The 26514-nt window shown below is 44.1% G+C and overlaps 1 protein-coding gene across 2 annotated transcripts; it reads right to left on the bottom strand.

Annotated features, from left to right (window-relative positions):
* Positions 1–26514, bottom strand: LOC111156377 (zinc finger CCHC-type containing 8). Of its 2 annotated transcripts, XM_022517209.1 has the most exons (14): positions 26163–26514; positions 24361–24403; positions 19342–19416; positions 17674–17779; positions 16356–16433; positions 13233–13336; positions 13051–13116; positions 12407–12467; positions 11801–11943; positions 11355–11497; positions 8553–8674; positions 6995–7081; positions 6616–6733; positions 1–1402 (listed from the first exon to the last, which is right to left on the bottom strand). In XM_022517209.1, exons 1-14 carry the CDS (start codon positions 26359–26361, stop codon positions 624–626), a joined length of 2124 nt encoding a protein of 707 aa, XP_022372917.1. In that variant the 5' UTR covers positions 26362–26514; the 3' UTR covers positions 1–623. The 2 variants fall into 2 exon arrangements, with proteins under 2 accessions (XP_022372917.1, XP_022372918.1); XM_022517210.1 differs by lacking the exons at positions 12407–12467; positions 13051–13116; positions 13233–13336.

Genomic DNA, 26514 nt, shown 5'->3' with positions numbered 1-26514 from the left:
TTAGATTATGTATATGAAAGCTAATTTATTAAACCTTTGTACACAAAGATGAACATACCTGTATAGCAAACTTATATGAGGAATGAAGTTACAAAAAAGTAAAAGTGTTATTAAAATTGATGCGTGTAAATCACTTACAAAAATACCCCAAATGGGGTAAAGCTGCTCATCCCTGATTTTTCTCATTTGGTTGTCAGAGTTGCAACATGAATTTAAAATGGTTAGAATTTCTTTCTCTTAAAAAAATGATATATTAAACTTATATACAGGATAATTAGCAAAATGTAGAAAGGGAAAACAATGTACAAAAGACAGATAAAAACCATCACTCTTGACAGACACAATCCAAAAGTAGTAGAAACCTTAGCAAACTATCTTTAAACCAGCTCATACTTTTATCCCCCAACCCAAGTTCTTATCGGTAAGAATAAAATATAGTAAACCAGCAAGCCCAGCCTTCCTGTTCTTTAAAACAGGCCTGACTTCAGGCCACAATTAAGCTTTGGACAGACTTTTAAACATGGGAGGGACAAATCAGAAAACAACTTTATCTCCACTTGGTACTAATTAACAGAACACAAAGTTATAGATAATTAAATAGCTCTTCGTGCTAAGTCAGGCAGTTAGTCAGAGGCCTTTTTGTTTTTCTGCTGGTTTCGTGGTGAGTTCTTTAGCAAGTTTCTTATCCTGAGGTACATTCCAGTAGATTCTGCCATGTTCTCAAATTCAAACGGCGTTATTCCGGTTGCAAACTTGCTCATGTCGGGTACAGGACTGTGAGTCTTAGTGGCCAAAGGGCTGGTGTCCCCGTGAAGGGGCTTCTGGCCGCCTCCGTTACTCAGGTCGCAGTTCGACACGACCCCGCCGTTACCCAGACGAGCATCCTTACAGTCCGACGGGGCAGACGCCTCCTCCTCCTTCTGACAAAGCAACGGAGGCTCAGAATCTGAGCTCGGAGAATGTTCGGCTTTGGGCTTCTCTGTACAAGTGTCTGGTACTTCGGGCTCATCGGGCACCGGCTTTTCGGAGGTTCTCCCCTCTGGAACAGGGACGTCCAGCTCGTTGGGACAAGGCGACGAGGCGACCGAGTTCCCGGTTAGAGGTGTATCCCCTGGAATATCGGAATCACTGTTCACGCTCTCGGCCTGCTCGAGGGCCGCCCATATCCGCCTCTGCTGTTCCTCCAGCTCCTCCAGAGTCAGCGAGTCCTCGTCCATGGCCGCGGACGCCGTTCTGGTCTGGGGGGAGTCGCCGGGAGTGAGCGGCGGGGTGCCCTTGGGGAGCGGAGGGGTGAAGACCGGCGGAGGAGTGCCCCGCGGCAGCGGTGGAGGGGTGCCGGGGGGCAGCGGGGGCTGAAACTGAAAAGCTTCGCTGCTTGGAGAGCCGTGCGGGACCTCCGCGTCTGAAAGAGAACAGCGAGGACACCTGAAGGAAACCCCCCGAAAATCCATCTCTGTGCTGTGCGCACCGCTGCAGAGAGAGCAGCGACGGCACGGAGGCAGAGAGTCCTTTCCAGGTAGTCCGCGGGCACGGCAGACTGGGGTCCCTGGGAAAGCGGAGGGGACAATGGCGGGGGCCGCAGGCTGGGCAGGCTGCTGAGGGAGGGGACCAAGCCGAGGAGACAGAGTGGGGTACACCCTGGCCTATTTCCCAGTTCTGCACTTCTGGTCTAGACTGTCTGCCTGACAGTGGGCTCGTGTGACTCACGAGTCACTGCTCCTCGCCACCTGTATGTCCCAGACACAAGAGATCTGGCCTGTCCCAAACAAAGGATCGTTTATTCAAACCTGAACTCTGCTCCGACATGCTGTTCCCACTAACGGTCCCACCTGTGGGGTCTGGCTGAAGTCTCCTGAACTGAACCTGTTCATCAGGAGTCCTTCCTCTCCCTGTCCCCAGACCTGGTCCCTGGCCCTCTGGGGCCCACTCTCCTGCAGACTGCCCCAGCCATGGCATCATATCAGGAATATTGGGAGTCATCTGTGCCTTTGGACTCAGCTTCCTTATATCCATTCTCCAAACTATTTACCTTTGTAAACCACAAATCTGGTCCAATTAACCTTCCCACCTCATTAGAAACCCTTCAGGGCTCCCATCACTTACAGGACAAAGGCTGTACCCTGGAGACCCCCTAGGACCAAGAATCTGGCTACTTCCACTGTCATTTCTCACTGGCGGGTTTAAGCCCCAGGTGTCACTCTTCTGTTGCACCACTGTGCAGGGACGTCTCATGCTTCCACAATGGCATTTCCCACGGACTCAAATGCCCTAACCCTGTTCATTTCCATGGTAAATCCTTGAATTTATCCCTCAAGATGCAGTTCAAAGTTGGTCTTGATCAGGGTCTAGGACCTCATCCAGCATAGCGGTGCGGCTTTTCCTGACACCAGTAGAGCCTGTAACCAGCATAGCCTGTAACCAGCTCTGTGGCTCTGGTCTTCTCACCACTGACCACAGCCATTTGTATTAAAATGACACTGTTACTCTGCACTCTGTAAGCGACACAGACTGGAAACTAAGGGCAGCAGCTGGGTCTCATGAATCCTCCTATCCTCGGGGTCTAATAGAGGGTCCAAAACAGCCCAGGTTTTAAAAATTTGGCAAATCCAACCAAGTAACACAATCTTGACAGCTACACAAAACCAGTCAACTTTCTCATATGGGTAATAAGGTCTGGGAGGTAACATACTGTCACTTAGATTTTAAGAAATCAACTCAGGGGGTGCCTGGGTGGCTCAGTGGGTTAAAGCCTCTGTCTTTGGCTCAGGTCATGATCCCAGGGTCCTCAGATCGAGCCCCGCATCGGGCTCTCTGCTCAGCGGGGAGCCTGCTTCCCCCTCTCCCTCTGCCTATTTGTGATCTCTGTTGAGTAAATAGATTAAAAAAATCTTAAAAAAAAAAAAAAAGAAATCAACTCAGAAGAGTAAAGAAAGGCTAAGAGCTGAAAGGAAAGATGCAACACTGGTGAGAAGGGCAGCGAGAGCCGTCAGGAGAGAAAAGCCTGAATGAAGATGCCATTACTGAGGTGGTGCTGGGATCCGGACACCCAGCTAGAAACGGCGCCAAGATGAAGGGCAGACCCAAGTGCAGATGAACGGCATCGCTCAGTCTGGGAACCCCAAGGACACCACACGTGCTTTCCACTACAATGAATTCCCCGGAGGAAGAGGGGAGGAGCAGGTGGCAGGGAGGACAGAACACCCGTCAGTGAGTTAACCACCACTGGCTGTTAGGCCTTTAAGAACAAACCATTCCAAAGTGTAACCCAAGCTTCATTTGAGGTTCATCTGCACAAAATATGGTGCTATGTATTCTTTTTTTTCCTTAAAGATTTTATTTATTTATTTGACAGAGAGAGAGATCACAAGTAGGCAGAGAGGCAGACAGAGAGAGGGGGGGAAGCAGGCTCCCTGCCGAGCAGAGAGCCCGATGCGGGGCTCGATCCCAGGAGGTGCTATGTATTCTTGATGGGAGAACGTCAACACACCAGGTAAAGACCTGAAAGCAGCTCTAGCTCACAACCCATGGGTTTGTGAGATGGGATCCACTTCACTGACCACATCTGCTAATGAAAGTTTTCCACAGGAAAATAATCACACCAATTCAAAGTTTCTTCTTGGGAGTGAGCTGAGCCAGAGCTCTGCCCCTGCAGGGCAGGAAGCTGGGCTGGGGCTGTGCCAGTCCTGGAGGTGGGAAGGCTCGTCTTGCTTTAGGACCACATTCCTAGGTGTCAACTAAACCAGCCTAAGTGAGCAAGCCGTGGTGGCTCTTGTGTAAGCAGCTCTAATATCTGGCCCTGATAATCTGATATATTACTACTTGTTGACCAATCACTTAAGTTGTTCAGAACCTAGGTGGGAAAGCAGGTTGCTATCAGCAACTCTCAAAGCCCCTGACATCTGGTGGGTTGAGAGGAAACTCGACAATTATTCTCAGGAGGATGGACTGACTGGGGATAGAGACATGCCTGGAGACACATGGTGGTCAAGACATGTGGCTTTAGGCCTTGAGCTTTAGTGTGTGGCCAGTGATCCTGGTATTTTGTAGACGTTCATATCAGCTCATCTTGGAAGCCTGTGGTTTGGGCAAGGAAGCTCTTGCCATGTGGTACTTTGTCCTCAGGGGGTGAGTGCATCTTACAGCGGCTTCATTTACAAGTGTGGTTCCTCTAAAGAGGCAGAGGCTTATAAACAAAAACCAGCTGCCACTGCCCATGGTTGGGACCAGTGGGCCTTCGACAAGTAGCTTGAGACCTTGAACGACCCCTAGCAAACATGCGCCAGCAGGCAGAAGAGTCAGCAGATGTCAGCAGAGGCCCCGCACTAGGCACCACTGATGAAAGGATTCAGTTCAAGGTCACAGGGTAAGCTAAGGCCCAGCCGGCGAAGGTGAGGGTGGCAGGACAACGTGCGGCTCACTGCGGGGCGCAGCCACTCCTCGGGAAGGGTGCCCACGCCAGACCCGACAGCACAGTGTGGCAACGCCCATATCGGGCCTTTCAGGCCCCAGGGGTTTTGTTCTGAACGGTCCTACTTGCCTTGCAGACACCCAGTGAGGTTCTAACCAAACTGTTCATCCCAGGGTTATTATGCAAGTGCGTGGTCTTCTGCTCCCAATTCCACTCCAGACTGAGAGCCACGGAGGGAAGGTGCAGGCACTGAACTTGGATTCTCAAGACTTAGGGACATGAGATGAAGCATCTTACCTCATCACAGGGGCTCAGGCTGGCTCTGGACTGGTCAATGATACATGGGAGAGAGGGAGGGAGGGGAAAGGAAAGAAAGTGGGGGAGAGGAGGGAGAAACTTCCCTTGGGAGGCAGGTTTCTCAGGCCTCAGCAATTCCCTAATAGGAAATAAATGATGCTCCCGGGACAGGGTTGAAGACACCTGCACGACAAGTGCGGGCCTGGTGACAGGGTGCTCCACAGCTTCTCAAACTCTGAGATGCAGAAACTATGTCTCAAAAGGTCCAAAACTGAGGCACCAGGGTGACTCAGTTAAGCCCGTGACTCTTGGTTTCCACTCAGGTCATGATCTCAGGGTCCTGGGATCCAGCCCTGCACTGGGATTCTCTCTCCTCCTTCCCTGGCCCCCCCCCTCTTAAAAAAAAAAAAAAAAGGTTCAAAACACCAAGCACAGGTGGCTCCTCCCCACAGATATTCAAAATGCTTTAAGACCAAAATTCACCTCCTACAGGAGATTCCTTCCAACGTAATTTGTAATTTAAGTGCACGGGCAGTGGAGTCAGACAACTGGCACCGGTACCGACAGAAGTCCTTAAGAGACAGAAACCACGAATTGCCCTCGCTCAGAAATCCTGGCCATGGCCTCCGATAACACTGAGAACTGTTGGCCTCCAGGAACCTAATCCTGTCTGGAACAACTGCTTTCGAGTTATGGAGAATTGCTTGTTTTCATAAAAGTTCATAAATGTGGCAAAGGCCGTCATGATCCTGTTGTGAACTCGCTGACCTGGTGAGAAGTGACACTGGGTACTGAAATCAGGTGGCAGTTACTAAACGCCGGGGCTGTGACCGCTGTTCTGGTAACAAGAACTCTGGAGGCTGAGACTAAGCAGAGCAAAAATTTTGGGAAAGGGGAGTGGGGGACTTTGAGTTGAGACTTTAATTACCTTGGACTTTAAGGGGATTTAATCTGCAACATTTAAATTCTCCCTGGGAATTTATAGTTAAGAGGGGGATCCACAATCTCACTGGGGCCATCTGTACCGCCAGCATCTTCTCATCACAGTATCTACATGCACTTCATGTTGCCATTTAATCTCACTCTAGAACGTCTGATGTGCAAAAAGGACCAAAAGAGCTGGACGTAATTTGGGATGGGAGGTAGCGCAAAGAGTGAGTTTTCAGTCTTGCATTCAGAGTAGCTCTGCGATTTATCAAATTAACATAAAGTTCTGATTCATTCCAGAGCTTTCTGGGGGCAACACCTAGGCTACACAGCAGCAGTCCCAAGGGGAAGCCCAAAGGACCTGTGGCCGGTATCGGGGGGTGAGGGACTCAGCAAGGTGGGTACGCGTCTGCCCTGATCCACTACTTGCCTGCTGAGGCCTGTCACAGTGCTGGTTGGCCACAGCTTCCCTGGTTAACCCCTCAGGATTAAGAGAATAAAAAGCCAGAGAACTCTCGAAGGGCAAGACCTCTGTTCCCCTGTGGGTTTCCAGAAGGACAGATTTCCTATGGCCTCTCTTCATTGAAGGGAAGGGTGAATTACTGAGTTGGGGTATTATGGGAAGAATAAAGGGGAAAGTTTGGCTCTGTCCTTCTTGCTCTTGGCACGGAGCTGCTAAAGCAGACCACTTTCCACCGCCTGTCCCAGAGCACTGTGCCTATTCGAGGGGCAGTCCAGATCCGAGACCACCAGGACTGGCTGGGCCCGACTGCCTGATTCAGGAACTCCGTAAGCTGGCCCCCTTGGCCCTCACACCAAGACCTCGAACCAGCACTAGAGGCGCTGCTCTCATCTACAAGGACAAAATCAAAGCACTCTTTTTGGTGCTCCTAAGGCCCCCGCCCTCCTTCCTAATGGAACTCAGGAGCACGCACACTGGCCCTACCTTCTCAGTGAAACCAGGACCAGAGGACAACACCTACCTGAGTCGAGCTCCATGTCTGCCGGCGAGGCTGATGAGCCGCCTTCCTTCTTCTGCTTCTTCGGGCTGCTAGGGCTGGACTGGGAGGAGGACCTCTTGCTGCCAGACCTCACACCTGGCTAAGAGAGGAGTCACGCCAAGCACGAGTTAATGGAGTAGATGAAGAACTAGATTCCATCTTTCCTCCAATACCCTGCAGACACCCAATCTGCAGCCGAGCACAGGCGCAGGGTCAGTGCCGCGACCCTTTTCTTTATGACTCAAGCAGAAAAGCGAGTGCTTTACACACAAAACAAAAGAGCACTGAGATGCTAGGGTTACAAAATCCTAGAAATACACGCAATACATTCTTATCAACCACACCCTAAAAAGCTATTTACCGCTTGGAAGTTAGAAGTCAGGTAATTGGCAAACACGTCCTTCTGCTGACACGCCTGCATCGGTATGGACCCAAACATTCTCCATTCCTGACGAAGACAGAAGGAAGAAGCAAGTCTGGATTTGGAAAACATCATACTTTTGAGATTTTGTAAAGTGGAGGTCTCAAATTACATTTCTGCTTCATACGTGACTTTTGCTTTTGGGGGGAATTAATGAAAGTGATGGTGCATTTTTAAGGGGGAAAAAAAAGCCAACCAACTCCACCTGCAAAATGATCTGAACTGAATACTAAAAGCCTAACTGACAAAATCACTTGGCCCAAAAGGGCTCCATCACTGCAAGCAGAAGTTCTAAGCCGTGGTGGCGTGAAGGCGTGGCCTCGTCAGGCCTCCTTCCCCCCAGGCCCCCGCACTGACCACAGCACCTTTGCTCCTACACACTCGCTCACGCTGACCTTCCCTCTTCTGTTCTTTGGTTTTCCAAACCCAGCCCTCATCTTTATGGTTCAACAATCACCTCTCATCTTAAGAGCACATGCTACAATGGTTCTCAAGGAAAATCACTTCAGGCTCCTGTCAAACCTACAGATTCCAGGTCAAGTCTGTTAAATCTAAGGGTGGGACTCATCAACGTGCACGTCTTCCCGGCACCCCCGGTGGACTCTGATGTAGGCTGGTCCTGGGACCGTTTCCAGAGGCTCGGATGGCTCGAGCCACGCAGTTTAGCCCCGAATTAATTACACACTTGTCTTCCCATCTATTTGCTAGACTCTAAGTGCAGACCTTCGGCTTTTGCTCTGCTGCTCAGTTTCTAGGAACACCTAAGAAGGTATTTTTTACTGAAATGTCACCACCACCACCACTACCACAACAGGCCACTGTCAATTCTTGAAACATAAATGAAAGTTGGGAGAGATTCAGTGTAGAAAACCATTCTCTATGGAGTGAGAAATTTTACTTTGAAGAGAAGAAAGGAAAGAACAGGGGAAAGGAGTTATAACATAGAAAAAAGGCTTTACTTTCCAGGGATTACACAGAACTTACAATGCTGCCTCAGAACCATCCCATGTTTTAAAAACATAATCTTTTACTTTTTGACTTATAGAATCTAACCATTCTTTTAAGCTCTTTTTCATAAGGCATAAAATCAGAAAAAAATGTTTTTTGGTGTTTGGTTTTTAAATGAACCCAAGATTTCACTTAAGCATCTCATCAACGTGGGGGCCTGGGTGGCTCAGTCAGTTACACATCTGCCTGTGGCTCAGGTCATGATTGCAGGGAGCCTGCTTCCCCCTCTCCCTCTGCCCTCCCCACCCCTCATGCCTGCTCTGTCTCTCTCTCAAATGAATACATCAAATCTTAAAAAAATAAAAAAGGGTTCTAGTCAACATAAGGGAAGTAACAAAATTAAACACACTAGTAACGTATTTACTTCTTTACATAACAGTAACTGCTACTTAAACTAGTGTTTTGAACAACTGTTACAATAATGTCCCACCCCAGAAGAATTTAAAAAAAAAAAAAAAAAATATATATATATATATATATATATACTTACATCTGGAATTCCTCTGGGAGTAGATATATTAAAACCTGGATAGTTTACCAGTTTCGAGAGATCGTAGGTGACGCTTTTATTCTGTTGGGCTTCCCCAGCTTCCGCTTCCCCGCCAGCACCATCTGTGGCAGACCGGCAGAGCGTTCATACTGCTGGATGCCAACACCAGTCCTCTCCAGACCAAAAGCGGGCTGGGCAAGGGCTTACATTCACGGCAACAGAATCATTCTGAGAATAGTTCTGATTACAGTTTTTCTGGAACATCAGATTAGGACTTTTAAACAATGTAGACAGGATAGTTTAATAAGTGTTTAAAATCTTGGAAACTGGGGTGCCTGGGTGGCTCAGAAGGTTAAGCCTCTGCCTTGGGCTCAGGTCATGATCTCAGGGTCCTGGGATCAAGTCCCGAATCGGGTTATCTTCTCAGCAGGGAGCCTGCTTCCCCCTCTCTCTCTGCCTCGCTCCTACTTGTAACCTCTCTGTCAAATAAGTTTTAAAAAACTCTAAAAAAAAAAATCTTGGAAACCTGGGTTCATCTGTGGGTTGCTTAAAAGCCTAGTCTGCACTGATCTGATGACTTGCCTGATCCTCTATTTCAATGCCTTTATTCTGTTTAGTAAATAAGTATTTCTTATGTACCACACATTGTTTTAAATGGTTTACAAGTATTAGCTCTGCTCACCGTCATAACAACCTTAAGAGGTACATACTATTAAAACCGCTTTATAATGACAGAAGGGTATCTGGGAACCACTTTATTATTCTGAAAACTACTGAATAAATCATGCGTTTGTTTTGCCAGTCCGAAGATGTCTACATATGTAAGGTAATCAGTTTGCGAGAAGTTTCTCTTTAGACAAGTATGCCAGCTAATAAGCTAAGAAGTAACGAAGAATGAGACTATAACCATTTTGCAGCCTATCGTTAACAGGTGTAGACAGGCAATGGTCATCAGTGACTGGTTCCGTCACAACAAAAGGAAGGACAGAGAACCGTGCTAACGCAACTTGCCGTGGGGATGTGGCAGGAAAATCTCGAAAACTCAAAAGGACAAAACACAGGTTTGTTAAAAACAAGGAAGGCAATCTATAGACTAAGAGATTCAATCATCCACAACCTTTTGTCCAAAGACTCTCTAATCAAACAAACTTAAAAAAAAAAAAAAAGAGGAAAAGGAAAGAAATGAGAACACCTACAGAAAGTGGCAGGAGGGATACCTGAATGCCAAAATGACTTGGGAACTGTCCTAAATATCTCTTCAGCACTAATTGAGAAGGGATGGCTTGGTTTTAATTACCAGGAGCCTGGGTGGCTTGGTCAGTGAAGCGTCTACCTTTGGCTCGGGTCATGATCCCAAGGTCCTGGGATCGAGTCCCACAACTGGGCTCCCTGCTCAGAGGGGAATCTGCTTCTCCCTCTGCTCCACGACCCCCGCTCATGTTTTCTCTCACAAGAATAAATAAAAAATCTTTAAAAAAGTATTTTTTTAATTACCTAAATAATACAAAGAAACATTTCATTTTTAAAAGATTTAGAGCATCAGAGAGAATCGAGTCTCTAGTCTAATCCTCTTTCCTTCTCAGGGGGAACCACTGTTGAGCTTCCCACATCGGTTAAGATGGTTTAAGTTTTTTTTTAAGCCAAAGAGGGAGAGATGTACTTAAATAAGGTGGTCAGGAGCGCCTGGGTGGCTCAGATGGTTAGGCATCTGACTCCTGGATTTGGCTCAGGTCCTAATCTCCTGGCTCCTGAGATCGAGCCCTGCCTGATCAGTGGGAATGTTCCCAGCTCATGTGCACCTCTCTCTCCCTCTCAGATCAAGACGTAAATCTTAGGTAGACAAACAGATAAAGACGGTCAGGAGAGGCATCTCTTGAGTCTGAATCCTAAAATCTAAAAGGTTCTCAGTTAACATCTTTTAAAAATATTTTACATAAATGTCCTCAGAAAATCAATGAGCATGGTTTCATCCATGTGGAATTCTTTCTTTTTTCTTCCTTTCTTTCCTTCCTTCCTTCCCTACCTTTCATGTAAGACGAATGGCGTCACTGGTAAACTAGGCAGAAATGGAGTACTGCACAGAGATTTTGCCACGTCAGCTCACACAAAATCATTCTATTCCTTAAAGACGGCAGGGATTCCACAGCCCAGATCCACTATCATGATTTAGCCATTTTTCTTTAGGGCCTTAATGTTGTTTTTAATTTTTCACAGTCACAGTCAATGCTACAAAAATATACATACTTTCCTTGTGCAAGTGTGAATATTTTTCTAGAGTAGATACCAAAGAGAAGGGTTCTAGATAACAGGAGGGTTTATAGAATCTGTATGTCTAGGTCTACTGGCACTGATGAATAGATTTGTTAACATTTCTCTCCTTTTTTCTGAAGATTTTATTTGAGAGATCGAGCAGAGAGGGAGGAGCAGACTCCCTGCTGAGGGGCTCGATCCCAGGACCCCGAGATCACAACCTGAGCCTAAGACAGATGCTTAACCCATGAGCCACCCAGGTGCCCTTCTGTTACCATTTCTAAGGAAGGCAAGAGTTTATGAGGATTAGCTGGAGAGCCGATGCTCTGGCCTCGGTAGTCACTGAGCAGGTCCAGATAAACCATCTGATAATTCTCAATGAAGTTTCAGTTCCTTGTTTGTAAAACAAAGGAAAGACCCTCATGATAGTTTTTAGTTAGCTCCACACACACTGAATTAGCCAGCCATTCCTATCAGGTATTACTGTAATTCTCTAGGGGGAGGGGAGGGAAATAACCTTGAACCTGACTTAGCTAACTTAACATACTATACCTTTTCCATCATAGAGTGCAAGCCCTGAGTTCTCCAGCTCGGCCTCTTTGAGCCACCCAGGGGGGTAACCGAGCTGGCGCATCCGATATATAAAAGGCGGAAGGCTCTTGTCCGTCACCCCGAGCGCATCCTGAAGTTCCTCACTAAGGATAAACAAAAGAGGAGAAAGAAAGACAGTATTCGTGTTTGGATGAAAACACAAACTGTCCCCCATGTTTTAAAACCATTGGGTGTCTTACGTTACACATGGTGACACGGTGCTTAACAAACGCACAGAAGAGATGCCAATGAATGTTCCAGAAGGAACAGATGCGTATTCTCTCGGTGCTGGGGCACGCCTCTATACCTGCGATTACCCTCCAGACACAGAGAACGCTCCAAACACAGGTGACACAGAAACGACACTCTATGGGAAAAAATCACAGAGGAAAAAATCACAAAGGTACCTAATGACTCCCGGCTTGAATCTTCCAAATCTTTCTTCCACCTCTTCCGCATGGTACCGCTGCTGAAAATTCTGGCTGTTCGCCTCACCACAGGCATCCATATATTCTTTTCTCTTTTCACTTATTCGAGCAGCATTCCGCGGCTAGATCACGGTGCATTTGAAAAAAGTGTTAAGAAGCAGTTTAGAAATTATTTCAGGAATTAAATAAATACAAGCATTCTGTTTTAGGTCAAGCAAACAGATTATCCCAGTTTTAATATATAATGAACGAAAAAAGAGAGTAGATATTCTAGAAAAACAGGCAAAGAGAAGAAGCAGTCATTTTAATTTCTGATTACCTCGATATTATCTTAACATAAAATCAAGTTTCTAGAATTAACTTTAAAAAGTAACTCTCCTGTTTCATTCATCTCAGACACACAGCACTGTAATAATTCTTTTTAAAATCTAGGGTCTTAAAGTTTAAGTACAAATCTGAAAAGGTTTCAAATTCAAAAGAAAGTGAACACAACAAGTTTCTTTATCTCACAAATGGCATAAATGTGTGGAAAACATTAGAAAGTTCTAAGTCAAAGATCTTTTTTTTTATATGAGAAAAATTTACCATTGGGCAATCTTTCATTTGATGTTCTTCAGAACCACAATTGAAACAGTGAGGCTTTGGCCTATTTGGTCAAAAAACAAAGACGTGCATAATGTAAATGAGGACATAAAAGCAAATCAATACAATTCTTTAATGACAGCAAAGTGTATCAGAGAGACAAGGCACGTAGATCACAGATTACTAGTATGTGCACTCATGAGTACATTTTCACCTTCTGTACTCAGCGACTTAAACAGTACTTTTAACCAACTCTTTTAACCAAGGACCCTTATGTTCCCGACTGATCTGTCACCTCTGGGTTTTGTGAGTGGTTAATAAGAGAAGAACCGAGGCAAACAGGTTATATTGCCTTTAGGTTAACTTGGGAAGGGGCAGGTCATACTAAGACAGCAATCAAACTGACAGCAGCAACGACACCTTTCCACCCACCCAAGCATATTAGGCATGAACCAATGAATTCCAATAAACAGATGACTGATTTAAACATATTAAATGTCTATATATGAAAATTCTAGCTTAATCTGTAACTTACTTATAGTAAGCCAGCAATGAAGAATATTAATTTTTCAAGCTAAAAGAGTTTATGGTTTTGGTTAAAAAAGTCTTAAAAAGAAGAAGAAAACAAAACAACTCCCCACACAAACCTTTTTGCCTTTACTTGTATTTCTTGCCCTTCTAGAGAAACAATGTGGCTGAAGACTTGCTGGTACCTTTAGTGAATTTTATTAAGGAATAGTTATCATAGTCTGCAAAATTTGGTAAATTTTTTAAAAGGTGAACTTAATGGCAAGATGCATAAAAGATCTTCATTCACTATGTAGGATACTTAGGTATTTCCCATCCTTCGGTAAGCTGAGGGTTTTCATTTAGTAGCGGTTGCCCCAATTTATCAAGGCAAAAATTAGTAAAATACAGGACACTTCCTACAACCTGCAGAAAACAAGTCAAAAAATATTGCTATTTAAGCAGAAAAAAAAAAGACATTAAATTATGTAAGACTATGATTAATTGTTTTAACCATTTAATTTTGGAGGAAATTCTTAGAAGTCATAATGCGCTCCCTAGTTAGAAAGGAGCCAGATTTTGAGGTGTAAGCAAGAGCTGCTTCTTTCAACGCCCCTGTGTCCCCCAGATCAGAGCGCCCCTCTCAGGAGATCATTACTATTAGCTGCATTCTGCTCAGACATTAAAAATAAAAACTTCTGACTCTCATGTTTCCCTCCAATTCCCCATCTCTTTGCTTCCCTTGGTGGCAAGACAATTCAGAAAAGTCAGCTGTGTTTACTGTTTTCATCCTCCCTCCCATTCCCCCTTTTCTTTTCCCCTCTGATTCTGGGGGAAAATTTCATAGACAAAAATTGAAAAAAAAAAATGGTATAGTGAACACCCAGCTACATCCCCTTTCCCAGATTCAACTGCTGGTATCTTCCACGCACGTGCGCATGCGCACACACGTACTTTTCACTGAGCCGTGGGGAGAAAGTGCTGCCACCACCAACTTAGTCCGAGCTATTATTTTCCCCCACCTGACATTAACATAGTAACTCCTAACTGGTTTCCAGCTTCCACACGTAACCAGCTACACACTATTTTCATGACCCCTCACCCGTGAACACTTTAGGATAGGTCTTCTGAGAATAAGTGCATTTTCCTACATGCCACAATACCACTGTCACACCTAAGAAAATTAATAAATCCTTAATATCACCTATATCCAATTTCTACTGTTTTCCCAACTGTCCCCCAAATGCCTTCTTTTCCCCTAAGCCAGGATTTAAGGTTCATGTGTTGTATTTAGGTGTTAAATCATTTTAGTCCCCCACTTTTTTTTTTGCCCCCCATAGGTGGCCCTGCCATTCTCTCTTGAACGTCTCTGGGAAGACTTCTGTTCCTTTCATGGCACTCCGCGCCCCGATGACCCGCACACGGCCAAACTCACTGGACGGCTCCATCTTCATCTCAGTCTCTGAGCAACAACTGACAGGTGATTTCTCCTTCCTCGGAGACACACTTCTTTTGGCTTCTAGGACACCGTGCTCTACCTTGCTGACCAGTCCTTCTCACCTCTCCATCTTCTATGAGTCTTGGTCCCAGTCCTCTCTACCTGTGCTCTCGAGGTGACTTATCCAGACCCATGGTATGAAGGATGAGTAAATGCTGGCAACACCCAAATACCCAGTGTTGCCTCAACTCCAATCTTGTAAATTCAAGTGCCAACTGACGGCTCTCCCGGACACGTAAGAGGCATCTCAAACTCACCTACTTAAAACTGAACTGGATTCCCATTCCCCCCCAAACCCTCTCCTCCCACCAGTTTCTCCCATCACAGTAAAGGCAAGGACCCTCTTCCAGCTGCTAAGGCCAAAAACCCGAGTCATTTTGACTGCTCTCTCACTTTCGTGTTCTACACACCCAATTCATCAGCACATCTGATCAGTTCTATTTCCAAGGTATGTCCACGGTTGAACCACTTCTCACCTCCACCGCCGGCTCTCCAGACTAACCTGCCATCTTCCCTCACCTGAGGTCAATACAGTAACTTTCTCGCTGGCTTCCAGCTTCTACATGTAAACCAGTGACAGATTATCTTCCACAGAGAAGCCAGTTCTTTTAAAAATGCAAGTCCTATCATGTCACATTTCTACGGAAAAGCCTCAAGTGGGCATAGCCCATACCCCGATGGCTTATAAGGCCATATCAAGATCTGGAGCTTATGTTCCAGGGTCAGAAGGACTAGATTCAAACCCTAGCTTACGCGGATTTATGTCCTTCAGAGCTCCGCTTTCCCCCACCGGGATGTAAGTCAACGAGAGCACAGACTTTGCCCTTCTTCTTCATTGCTGGGTCCCTGAATTCAAAGGGGTCCCTGGCAATAAGGGAGCATTTGGTAAATATTTATTACTCTTTATTAAAGGACTAACTGAATAATACCTAAAATTCCCACTTTCCAGGCAGGTGCCACTCTAAATCCCAGAACCCGAGAGTCAGATGGGACATGAAAAGTCATGTAGCTCAAATTCTTTGTTTAAAGCACCGACAGGATCTCAGATTTTGACTTTTTACAGTGACATGGAATTTGCTTTCTTCTTTTTTTTTTGAATGAGACCTACCACTTCATTTTCACATCTCTGATATAAATGTGCACTAAAAGTTGACTTGCAATGTGCCTGTCTGTAGTCTATCCAGTCACTGGTCCTGGTTCTGCCACTTGGCACTACAGAGTGATTGAAAATGACACCTTTTGGAAGTAACAGCCTTTAGGACATTTGCAGAGATGTGATACCCCGTCGATCTCTTCAGCAATGCTGGGGACTCATCACCCCAGCAGCCCCACGTCTTCAAGACTGTGGTCTGTCAATGGGGCACGATACTCCCTAAACATGAAAACTAGTCTGCCGTCAACAGAATCCAAGATTACTTCATTTTCTTAAAAAAATTCTAAGTTGAAAAATCACACCACTCCACTGCACTGACACAGTGAGATTCCTCGTAGGTACGGAAAGGCCTAAATGTAGGCTCATCCCTGTTATGCTTCTATTTTTCACCCACCATCTGAGCTTGTCAACATTTTTAATCTCCTATCTGCCATCTGTTATGTTAGTTACTTATCCGTCCCCTCTCAGCCTCAGTCATCTGTAAATTCAACATGCACGTGTTCTAGATAGTCATCCACACGTTCTAGATCGTCATCCACGATCATGAACATCAATAAAAAGAAGGCTGTCAGGACAGAAGTCCTCCAAAGTATGTCTATGGCGTATGCAATAGTTATTAAAAAGCAAACTATACTATTTAGAGGCTGAAGTCTACACTCTTGTTTATAACAAATTTCATGAAAAGATGGGGATCATTTGAGGCCACATGGCTATACCACCTTAATGATACCCAAATGACACAGGATAGGAAACATGTTATCTACAGAATTCAAAACTAAAATGTACATACTTACACTAAAAGCTTCCTTGTTGTTTTTAATGGCACAGGATTCTTCTACTTTATGGTCCTCTTCTAGCATAACACTAGATGGCTAACGCAAAGAAAAACACACATTACCAAAATAACGAATTTTTAACACTTCAAATTTTTAATATTTGAAATTTAAATACACCCCTTTATTTTCTAATATGTATCACTAAGGTACATACAGTTCTTAATTCATTACTGTCATAATCAGTAAATTTCGAAGCTAGAAATGCTTACGAAATAAATTTCACAAGTTGGAAAATTTAAAAATTTTATAAAAGATACAAAAGACAGCACCTTCTGAAGTATTAGTTCACGTTATGCTTTCACTATGCTTTTCACTAATTCATGCATTAAAATGAATGAATAAATATTTAAATTCTCAATACTTAAACTGACAAAGCAGACTTTATCTTGAAGTCAGGTAACCAGAAAACTTTAAAAATATGTGATTCTACACTACTGGTTAATATGGATAATATAACTCTCATAGACCTCAGGCTGCTCTAAAATTCTGAAGTGTTCCCGGAATCAAAAAATTAGGTAATATTCAGTATAGTTTTTATTGTTAAATGTATTTTGTTTCTTGAATCTTTAAAAATTATATATAACACATGAAAATTAAAGATGATGAAAATTTAACTAATCAGAACACCATTCTACAACCTGAGGATAAACAGCTAACAACCTTTACTTGAAGGACTCTACTTACCTTAATTGGGAATTAAAAAAGAAAAAGCCCCGAAATCACAATTCTGATTTTTTAAAATACAAATTCATACTCTAATAGTCACACAGCAAAATTTCTCAGATTTCTTTGGGCATGCTATTGATTTTTCTCCCAACAAGTAGAAGCGGGGAGAAAGGATGGCATGTGAACCTGTTGGTTTTAGAGAAAAATAATTCACCTTTTATAAATCCAGAAATACAGATTTTTTTTTTTCTGGCTTAAAATTAATTTTCTGCCCCAAACCACATGTCCAAGTGAGGAAATGGGGGAAAAAAGACTAATTTTAAGTGAAGCAAGGTCTGAATACAACTCCCCCGAGAGAGAGGAGTCACAATGCAGAAGAACGCCCTGAGGCTGGTCAGATCAGTGAAGGATGACCAACTGAAGGATGGGAGGGGAACATATTATCTTAACAATCTTGTTGTTTTAAGTTATAGTCAACATATAAAAGTTGTATTAGTTTCAGGTGTAGGACACAGTGGTTTCATTTTGATACAAAAGTCTCCCTGTGGCCTAAAAACTGGCGGTGAAAAACATAATCTATTAATCTTAAAGTCTCTTAAGTTTCAAATACCTGGGGCAAAAGATTAAAGGAAGTCTTTTCCACATCATTTTTCTGCTGTTCCTCAAATCTTTTTACTAAATTTGATACAAATTCCTCTATTTCTTGATGATATTGCCTGCATGAGAGGACACAACAGTCAGAACCCAGAGTAAACACTGAACAGACTGAAATCTTACACATTATCAGAAGGTGTCAGGAGGTAATTCTGTTATCTTGCTTTTCAGAGGTTTATCAAATCAGTAAGTAACCAGAATACAGAGGAAGCCATTTCTTAGGAAAAAATAGACACTGTTGCTGAGTTAACGGAATGATTATGAAAATCTAACTCCGTGTGCGGCATGTAGCAGGGGCAAACATTGTGCTGTGAATAGACGATTTTATTTATAAATTTTACATTTTTAAATTCTGAATACATAATCCACATAAGACATGGTTCAAAATCCAAAAGAAGGAAAAGGGTTACGTAAGGAAAAGCTTCCTTCCAGCCACCTACCTCGGCCTCGCAGAGACAACCAAAGCATCCTTCCCTACCTTCCTCCCAGAGACTCCCTATGCACGTATAAGGACACACCTATACGAATGTTAAACTGAACAAAATTAAACCAAAATGCAACAGAAACACAAAGTAAACAGGACAACTACGGAGGTCTACTTTCCAATTTTCTAGCTGTCAAGAGCCACGTTCATCGCTTATTCCTAACACTCGGCTCAGAAGGTGCGGACGGAGCCCAAGCTCGGCTGAGTGGCGCAGCCAACTTGACCTTCACCAGACTTGATCTTTCAGGTCTGTTTAGCGCTGACATTCTAAGATTGCTGCAGGCAAAATGGCAGATAAACGGTGCAGAAATTAGCTTGCCATGAGCAGACGCTGATTCAAATCCGATGGTGACAACTGTGCTAGTGCCCAGCACCCGGCTATTGCCATATTCACCATCGGACGTCCCCTCCCCTCCGAGTCTCGGGTTCCACCTGGGCCCAGACAGACAAAGTAGGTAATGGGCCCACCACACAGCTAACACCCTCTACATGGTTCCCATTACCTTCTTTACCTTGCCTAGGACCTATGAGATAACAACAGATTCAGCCAGCCAGAGACGGAAGCCAGCTGTCTGAAATGTCTCCGACCGTGCTCCGAGGAAGGACAGGGCAAAGCCTCAAGCCATTTCAGGACATTCTAGCAAGCACTGCAGGAATGCACTGAGTCACCCTAGACCCAAGCACGCTGGAAGGCCCGCAAAGGTCTAACTGTCACACGCATACACACAAAGTCATGTGGGGAAGCCTTGAAGACAGCCAACAGGGTAAACTCAGTTACCTGATTCTGGGGTAGAACAGACTAACATTTCTTACTGCTGTGGGGGGCAGTTGTTATGCTCATTAGAGGCTATCACAAGTGCTCATTTAGCTACCCAAGAAGTAGTTATTATTAGTATCCTGTTCTCCAGTGAGGAAACTGATAGCAGACAGGACTGTGACCTGCCCACATTCACATATAGAGAAAGTAGGGCCCAGATTCAAATTCGTATTTATAGATGCTAATATCCTTGCTCTTAATCATGATTCCCGAGGCTTTAAGTAAAATGAAGATGGAATAAGTACAAATGAAAACAGCATATAGAAGACATTGTTTCATAAACATATTAATTCATTTTACATAGAAAACGGAAAATTACTTACTTTGAAATAACATTGTTCATAAATAGAATCTGTAATAAAGGTCCATCTAACTTAGTATTGTTCACCAATATTCCACTAAAACAGAAGTTAAAATATATTCTTAGAAGATTTTAAAGTAAAACCCATAAATGTATATATAAACACACAACTTTTATAATTATTAAGTACCAAAGATCACAGAATACTTTACAAATAAGATTAAGAACAACCAAGAACTCGTCTTTTTGCAAAAAACAAAACAAAACAAAACAAACTTTTCATGGAATTTTACCTACTTTAATGATTTTACATAGAGGTATCCCTTACATATTTTAAAAAATATTTCACAAAAAACTTAAAACTGTAGTTAATCTTTCAGTTTCCAACCAAAAAAATTCCTTATCTAATGACTTGTTTGTTTTTTTTAAAGATTTTATTATTTGACAGAGAGAGAGAGAGAGAGAGGTCACAAGCAGGCAGAGAGGCAGGCGGGGGGGGGGGGGGGGCACGCCCTCTGCTGAGCAGAGAGCCCGATGTGGGTCTCCCAGGACCCTGAGTTCATGACCTGAGTGAAGGCAGAGACTTAACCCACTGAGCCACCAACGCACCCCTACTGGCCCGTCTCTTTACAGACTGGGGGAAGGGAGGGTTTGGATAAACCAGCAGGTTACAAGAATGAATATATATATATGTATTTTTTTTTAAGATTTTATTTTTATTTATTTGCACAGAGAGATAGAGAACACAAGTAGGCAGAGCAGCAGGCAGAGAGAGGAAGAAGCAGGCTCTCCATCGAGCAGGGAGCCCAATGCGGGGCTTAATCCCAGAACCCTGGGATCATGACCTGAGCCAAAGGCAGCTGCTTAACCGACTGAGCCACCCAGGCGCCCCAAGAATATATTTCTAAAAGAATCAGAGTAAATTTAGCTTTGAAATATATAGGAAAATGAAACACTTTAAATGGATAACCTCTTATAGGGCAGAGTACATCAGTATTTCAAATCCCGGACACTAAAGCAGAGATATAAAAAGTATACTGTCAGGGCGCCTGAGTGGCTCAGTCGGTTAGGTGTCTGCCTTCAGCTCAGGTCATGATCCCTGGGACTGAGCTGCACACTGGGCTCCCTGCTCAGGGGGGAGCCCTACTTCGCTCTCTGCCTGCTGTCCCATTGCTTGTGCACTTTCCCCGTCAAATTAATAAATAAAATCTTTAAAAAAAAAAAAGTATATTCTTCCTGGATTTGATTTTCAAATACTGCCAAAAAGGAAACAAACAAACAAACAAACAAAGTAGAATTCGGCCTCCAAACCAGAACAAGATCTTGGTGGTAACCTGGACCAGCTGAGTCTTAAGATTCCTCCTCTCCCCACCTGCCTCCTATTCCTTCGAAGCAAGGGAAGTCAGTCAGTCTGTACTTGGGATTGCTCGCGTCAAGAAACAAAAGTAAAACATGGAGGTTCAGAAGTTTGTTTGAATTTGCGTAAACTTCTTTTCTTAAAAATACACGATATTGGGGTGCCTGGGTGGCTCAGTCGTTAAGTGTCTGCCTTCAGCTTGGGTCATGATCCCAGACTCCTGGGATCAAGCCCCGCATCGGGCTCCCTGCTCAGTGGCGAGCCTGCTTCTCCCTCTCCCACTGCTGCTCTGCCTGCTTGTGCTCTCTCGCTTTCTCTGTCAAATAAATAAATAAAATCTTTACCAAAAAAAATACACGATATTTGGGGGCGCCCCGGGTGGCTCAGTCGGTTAAACAGTTGAGGCTTGATACAGGCTCAGGTCATTACTTGGGAGTCATGGGATCAGCCCCCACCACTCTCCAGGTGGAGTAGAGTCCCCCTGAGATTCTCTCCCTCCTTCTCCCTGTGCCCCTCCCACTGCTCACTCACTCACAGGCATGCATTCTCTCTCTCAAATAAATAAATGATATTTAAAAAAAAAAAAAACAACCATGATTTTTTGGAGGGCGCCTGGATAGCACAGCTGGTTAAGCGACCAACTCTTGGTTTTGGCTCATGTCATGATCTCAGGGTTCTGGGAATTGAGCCCAAGGTAGGGCTGGAAGGGCTCGGAGCAGAGACACTCAGGGTGGAATTTGGTGAGGACTTTCTTTGCCTCTCCCAGCTGCCCGGGTGCACACCTAGGCACACAGGCTCTCTCACAAACTCTCTAAAATAAATAAATAAACCTTAAAAAAAAATACATGTTTCTAAAAACCACACACAATTGTATGGTCCTTAACTAGAGACCAATTTGAGCAACAGCGAGAAAGACATTCAGTTGGAGAAATCTGAAAATGGGCTGAGCTGGGAGTGTTATTAAGAAAAATCATGCCAGGGGCGCCTGGGTGGCTCAGTGGGTTAAGCCTCTGCCTTTGGCTCAGGTCATGATCTCAAGGTCCTGGGATCGAGCCCTGCATCGGGCTCTCTGCTCAGCGGGGAGTCTGCTTCCCCCCTCTCTCTCTGCCTGCCTCTCTACTTGTGATCTGTCTGTCAAATAAATTTTAAAAATCTTAAAAAAAAAAAGAAAAAGAAAAATTGTGCCATTTATTGGGATAGTGGTGTTGTGATTATGCATGACGAAGTCTTGCTTTTAAAGATTTTATTTATTTGTCAGAGAGAGAGAGAGAGCACAAGCAGGCAGAGTGTCCGGCAGAGGCAAAGAGAGAAGCAGGCTCTCTGCCAAGCAAGGAGCCCGAATCGGAACTTGATCCCAGGACCCTGGCATCACGACCTGGGCTGAAGGCAGCGGCTTAACTGACTGAGCCACCCAGGCGTCCCAAAGTCTTGCTTTTAAAAAGTTACGTGCTGAAATATTTAGGGTAAAATGTGCATATAGGATGAAAACGTGTATTATATTATTCTTTTCTTTTTCCATACATTTGAAATTTTCCATAATATAAAGTTAAAAATGTTGGACAAAAAAGGAAAGAAACTTCTGATCACGACAGTTCCAAAAATAAGGATTAAACCAAGAGGCTGGGGGTACAGATTTTATCTATATAATTTTATGTCATTTTGTTTCTAAATTTTCTGTAGAGCACTTTATCAGTGTCTGACAACATGAAGAGCACTAATTCTAAAAAGAAATTTTTAATTTATTCCTTTTTGAGGATACTAATGGCTATCTCATGTACTGGTAAAACCCATGACACTATCATTTAAACTCGAGTGATTATAACCCCTTCGTAACTGAGTGTTTAAATTATCAACTCTATTAAAAAGTGTGCTTATCTAAGTTATCTTTAAATACCAAAAAAATTATGATTTTTTTCAGGAATCCCAGTTATATTCAATACATTTAATATCTAACCAGAAATAAGCTTAGATCCACAAAGTGCGCTCACATGGAGGAAGAAGGAAGGTAGGGCATGGGGAGGTTTCCAAAATACATCTAAATTCTGAAATTTTAAACCTTTAGTCACCAATGTAGCTAGTTACTTCAGCTGGTACCAGAGACAAAAAAAGGGCATATGGCACTGGCTCACAGCCCTCCAAATTCCAAAAGCTTGGTGATACCATTCCACATAATAAGTTCGTACTTCGATAAATATTTTAGATTTAGTAACCTGTGAAGTAAATTTGTATTAAGAAACCAGCATTTGCTCTTCTATCTCTTGAAGACAGATGTCTGAATGCAAATCTACTCACTGTACTTTCTTCAAAAGCACACTAATTTCTCTTTTTCTAAAATGAAATTTTGCATCATTTCTATTTAGAACAGTTTTTTTTTTTTAAGATTTTATTTATTTATTTATGTGTGTGTGTGTGTGAGAGAGAGAGAGAGAGAGAGAGAGTGAGCGAGCGCACAAGCAGGCAGAGTGGCTGGCAGAGGCGGAGAGAGAAGCAGGCTCCCCGCTGAGCAAGAAGCCCAATGCGGAACTTGATCCCAGGACTCTGGGATCAGGACCTGAGCCGAAGGCAGTGGCTTAACTGAATGAGCCACCCAGGCATCCCTAGGAACACATTTTAACTCTGTAAATAAACCCTCATCAAGAATAATACTGTAATCTTAATTCTAACTTCCCAGAAATGTTTGTGGAATAAGAACAGCTAGGTTGGGGCACCTGGGTGGCTCAGTGGGTTAAAGCCTCTGCCTTCGGCTCGGGTCATGGTCCCAGGGCCTTGGGATCGAGCCCCGCATCGGGCTCTCTGCTCGGCAGGGAGCCTGCTTCTCCCCTCTCTCTTTCTGCCTGCCTCTCTGCCTGTCAAATAAATAAATAAAATCTTAAAAAAAAAAAAAAAAAGAACAGCTAGGCTGGCAACTTGCCTGTTCTGAACATTAAGTCAAAATTTTCTGGATAGGGGCGCCTGGGTGGCTCAGTTGGTTAAGCCACTGCCTTCGGCTCAGGTCATGATCCTAGAGTCCTGGGATCGAGTCCCACATCGGGCTCCCTGCTCTGGAGGGAGCCTGCTTCTCCCTCTCCCTCTGCCTCTCCCCCTGCTCGTGCTCCCTTTCTGTCAAATAAATAAAATCTTTTAAAAAAACAAACAAACAAAAAATTTTTCTGGATATGTTTCACAAATATTTTTTATCTAGTTTAGTCAGTTTAAAAGTTATCCAGATATACAACATAATGATTCAATATTTGTATATGTTGTGGGCGCCTGGGTGGCTCAGTTGGTTGAGTGACAACTGCCTTCAGCTAAGGTCATGATCCCGAGTCCCTGATTAAGTCCCACATCAGGCTCTCTGGCTCGCCAGGGAGTCTGCTTCTCCCCCTGACCTCTCTCCTCTCATGCTCTCTCTCTCTCTCATCCCCTCTCTCTCTCAAATAAATGAATAAAATCTTAAAAAAAAATTTGTATATGTTGTTTAATTATCACCGCAATAAATCTAGTTAACATCTCCCCAATAATTAAAAATTTAATGTACTTATGAGAATTCAAATTTTACCTCCAGAAATTAAAAATAAAGGATCATTACTGATTTCTTCAGAGAATGCTAAACAAAAACGATACAGAAGTCCTACCTTTTTTTTATAAAGAAATTATAGCTAAATATTAAATATAAATAAAGAACAACGGTGTAATATCTCATACCTTGGTCGAGTCAGAATGTTCAATTTTCTTTTAAGTTCTTGATGTTATTACTTGTTAAGAAATATAAGCCTTCATTAAATAGAATCATAACTATCATAAAATTCAACTACTCACTCTTACTTTCAGTATCAGAATGTTACAAATGTTAGAAGACCCACAAGTATTTTGAGGATGACACACTTAACTGAGTTCCTGTTTTGTTGCATGGCTAGGCATTTAAACCTAAACATTACAACAGGTTTCTCATCTCTTCCAACATAGATACTCTAAGACAGGGTCATGTAGTTCAAAAGAGAGTAACAGGGGCACCTGGGTGGCTCCGTGGGTTAAAGCCTCTGCCTCCAGCTCAGGTCATGATCCCAGAGTCCTGGGATCGAGCCCCACATCAGGCTCTCTGCTCATCAGGGAGCTTGCTTCCTCCTCGCTCTCTGCCTACTTGTGATCTCTGACTGTCAAATAAATAAATAAAATCTTAAAAAAAAAAAAAAAGAGAGAGTAACAGACTGAACCCAAAGTGTTACTCAACATACTCCATCAAAACCTAAACAGCAATTCATTTAAGAGCGAGTGGCATGGGGGCGCCTGGGTGGCTCAGCAGGTTAAGCATCTGACTTTTGATTTCGGCTCAGGTCATGATCTCAGGGTCCTGAGATGGAGCCCCAAAGGACTCCCCGATGATGATGGTGGAGCCTGCTTGAGGTTCTCTCCCCTTCTCCTGCCCTGCCTCTGCTCATTCATGCTCTCTCTCTCTCAAAATAATAATAGTAATAATAATAATAATAATACAACAAAAAGAAAAATAAAGAGCAGCATGATAAGTGATAAATACAGTGAAACAAACTGTTAAAGCCGGAGAAACTAGGATAGAACTACGGATGTTCACCGTACAATCCTTTCAACTTTCCTGCCATTTGAAATTTTACATATTAAAGTGCAAAGGAAAACATCATGAAAAACAAAATCAGACTTCAAAAACCTTTAAAGATGATTTACCAACCGCTTTCAGTGTTTCACTTCAAACGGGAAACTATCTGAACCAAAATCATCTGCCCAAAGTTAAAAACAACCACCACCAAACACCTCTAAGAATGTAAACATCCATACTAACAACCCTTCCTAGAAAGGCTATAATCATGTAACTAAGCCAAACGGAAACTCATTTGGCGCGTTTTTTTCCCAAGGCTTTGCAACGCACCTTCACCACGGAAGGGATTTCAAAGTCGAAGAACTTTAAAATGAATCCCCAACCTCAGTCAGGCAATTAACCATTTCTCTCCGAATGCTTCACGTTCTTCAACTCCCAACTCCCGCATCCTAAGACCATTAGCTTCTACCCCCCTATAAAACACAGATCTACCCTAAGGTCTGAGGATCCGGCTATCTGCCTATAGACAACGACAGCAAGACGGCATCAACTTAAGCCTGGCTACAAAAAAAAAAAAAGAAAAGAAAAGAAAAGAAACTGGATAAACTCAGAGAGGAGGAGAGGAAGTAGTGACCAGCCTACGATCTAGCCGTCTTAAAAAAAAAAATCCTAAAAACTAGTCCCAGCTTGGGGGGCGCGGGGAGCGCGTCTAGTCCGGGTTACGGATCCCGACGGGGCACAGATCCCCAGAGGGAAGAGGGTCGCGCCGGGGCCCCGGAGCAGCTTACGCAAGCCGAACCCTCGATTCTCCGCCCGCCTGCGGGGTGAGAGAGGGGTTATTCGGAATTCTGGCCCTCCTGGAATTTCCGCCCGCGCCCTCCCAGACACGCCGCCTGCCGCACGCCGGTGACCGGGCCCAGGCAAACGGGAAGGATATTCTCGGCGCGGAGCTGCTCGATGGTTTCCTCGCACTGCCGAAGCCGCTCCCGCAGCTCCGCGTCGCCGACCCCATTCTCGTCCTCCTCGTCGCCGTCGTCGTCCTTGAAGCGGGTGTGAACGGGCTTCGGAATCGACTCCTCTGGGTGGTCAAACGCCTCGAACAGCTCTAGGTCGCCAAAATCCACCTCCGCCGCCATCTTGGGCTGTGGATGAGATTCGAGAAGAGGCGGAGCTGGCCGCCCGGCCGGGGGTGAAGGTTGTAGGGCGGCACCGCTCGCTCGGGCTTGGGCCGCGCTAAGGCAACCCGTACGGTTTTCTCCAGTCGTACGCCGCCGAAGCAGCACAAGGGG

Source organism: Enhydra lutris, unplaced genomic scaffold (genome assembly GCF_002288905.1).
Source record: "Enhydra lutris kenyoni isolate GAN:26980312 unplaced genomic scaffold, ASM228890v2 scaffoldscaffold46, whole genome shotgun sequence".
NCBI classification, from domain to species: Eukaryota; Metazoa; Chordata; class Mammalia; order Carnivora; family Mustelidae; genus Enhydra; species Enhydra lutris.
The sequence above is the reverse complement of the archived record's forward strand: the minus strand, read 5'-3'. Positions and strand labels throughout refer to the sequence as shown.

Excerpts from the sequence above, each read along its gene's own strand:
- LOC111156377 (XM_022517209.1), bottom strand. The coding sequence starts at position 26,361 with ATGGCGGCGGAGGTGGATTTTGGCGACCTAGAGCTGTTCGAGGCGTTT. Across the intron at positions 16,434-17,673 it reads CCTTTAATCTTTTGCCCCAG|CCATCTAGTGTTATGCTAGA; the intron begins GTATTTGAAACT and ends TCTTTGCGTTAG. Across the intron at positions 11,498-11,800 it reads TTCAAGCCGGGAGTCATTAG|TGAGGAACTTCAGGATGCGC; the intron begins GTACCTTTGTGA and ends GTTTATCCTTAG.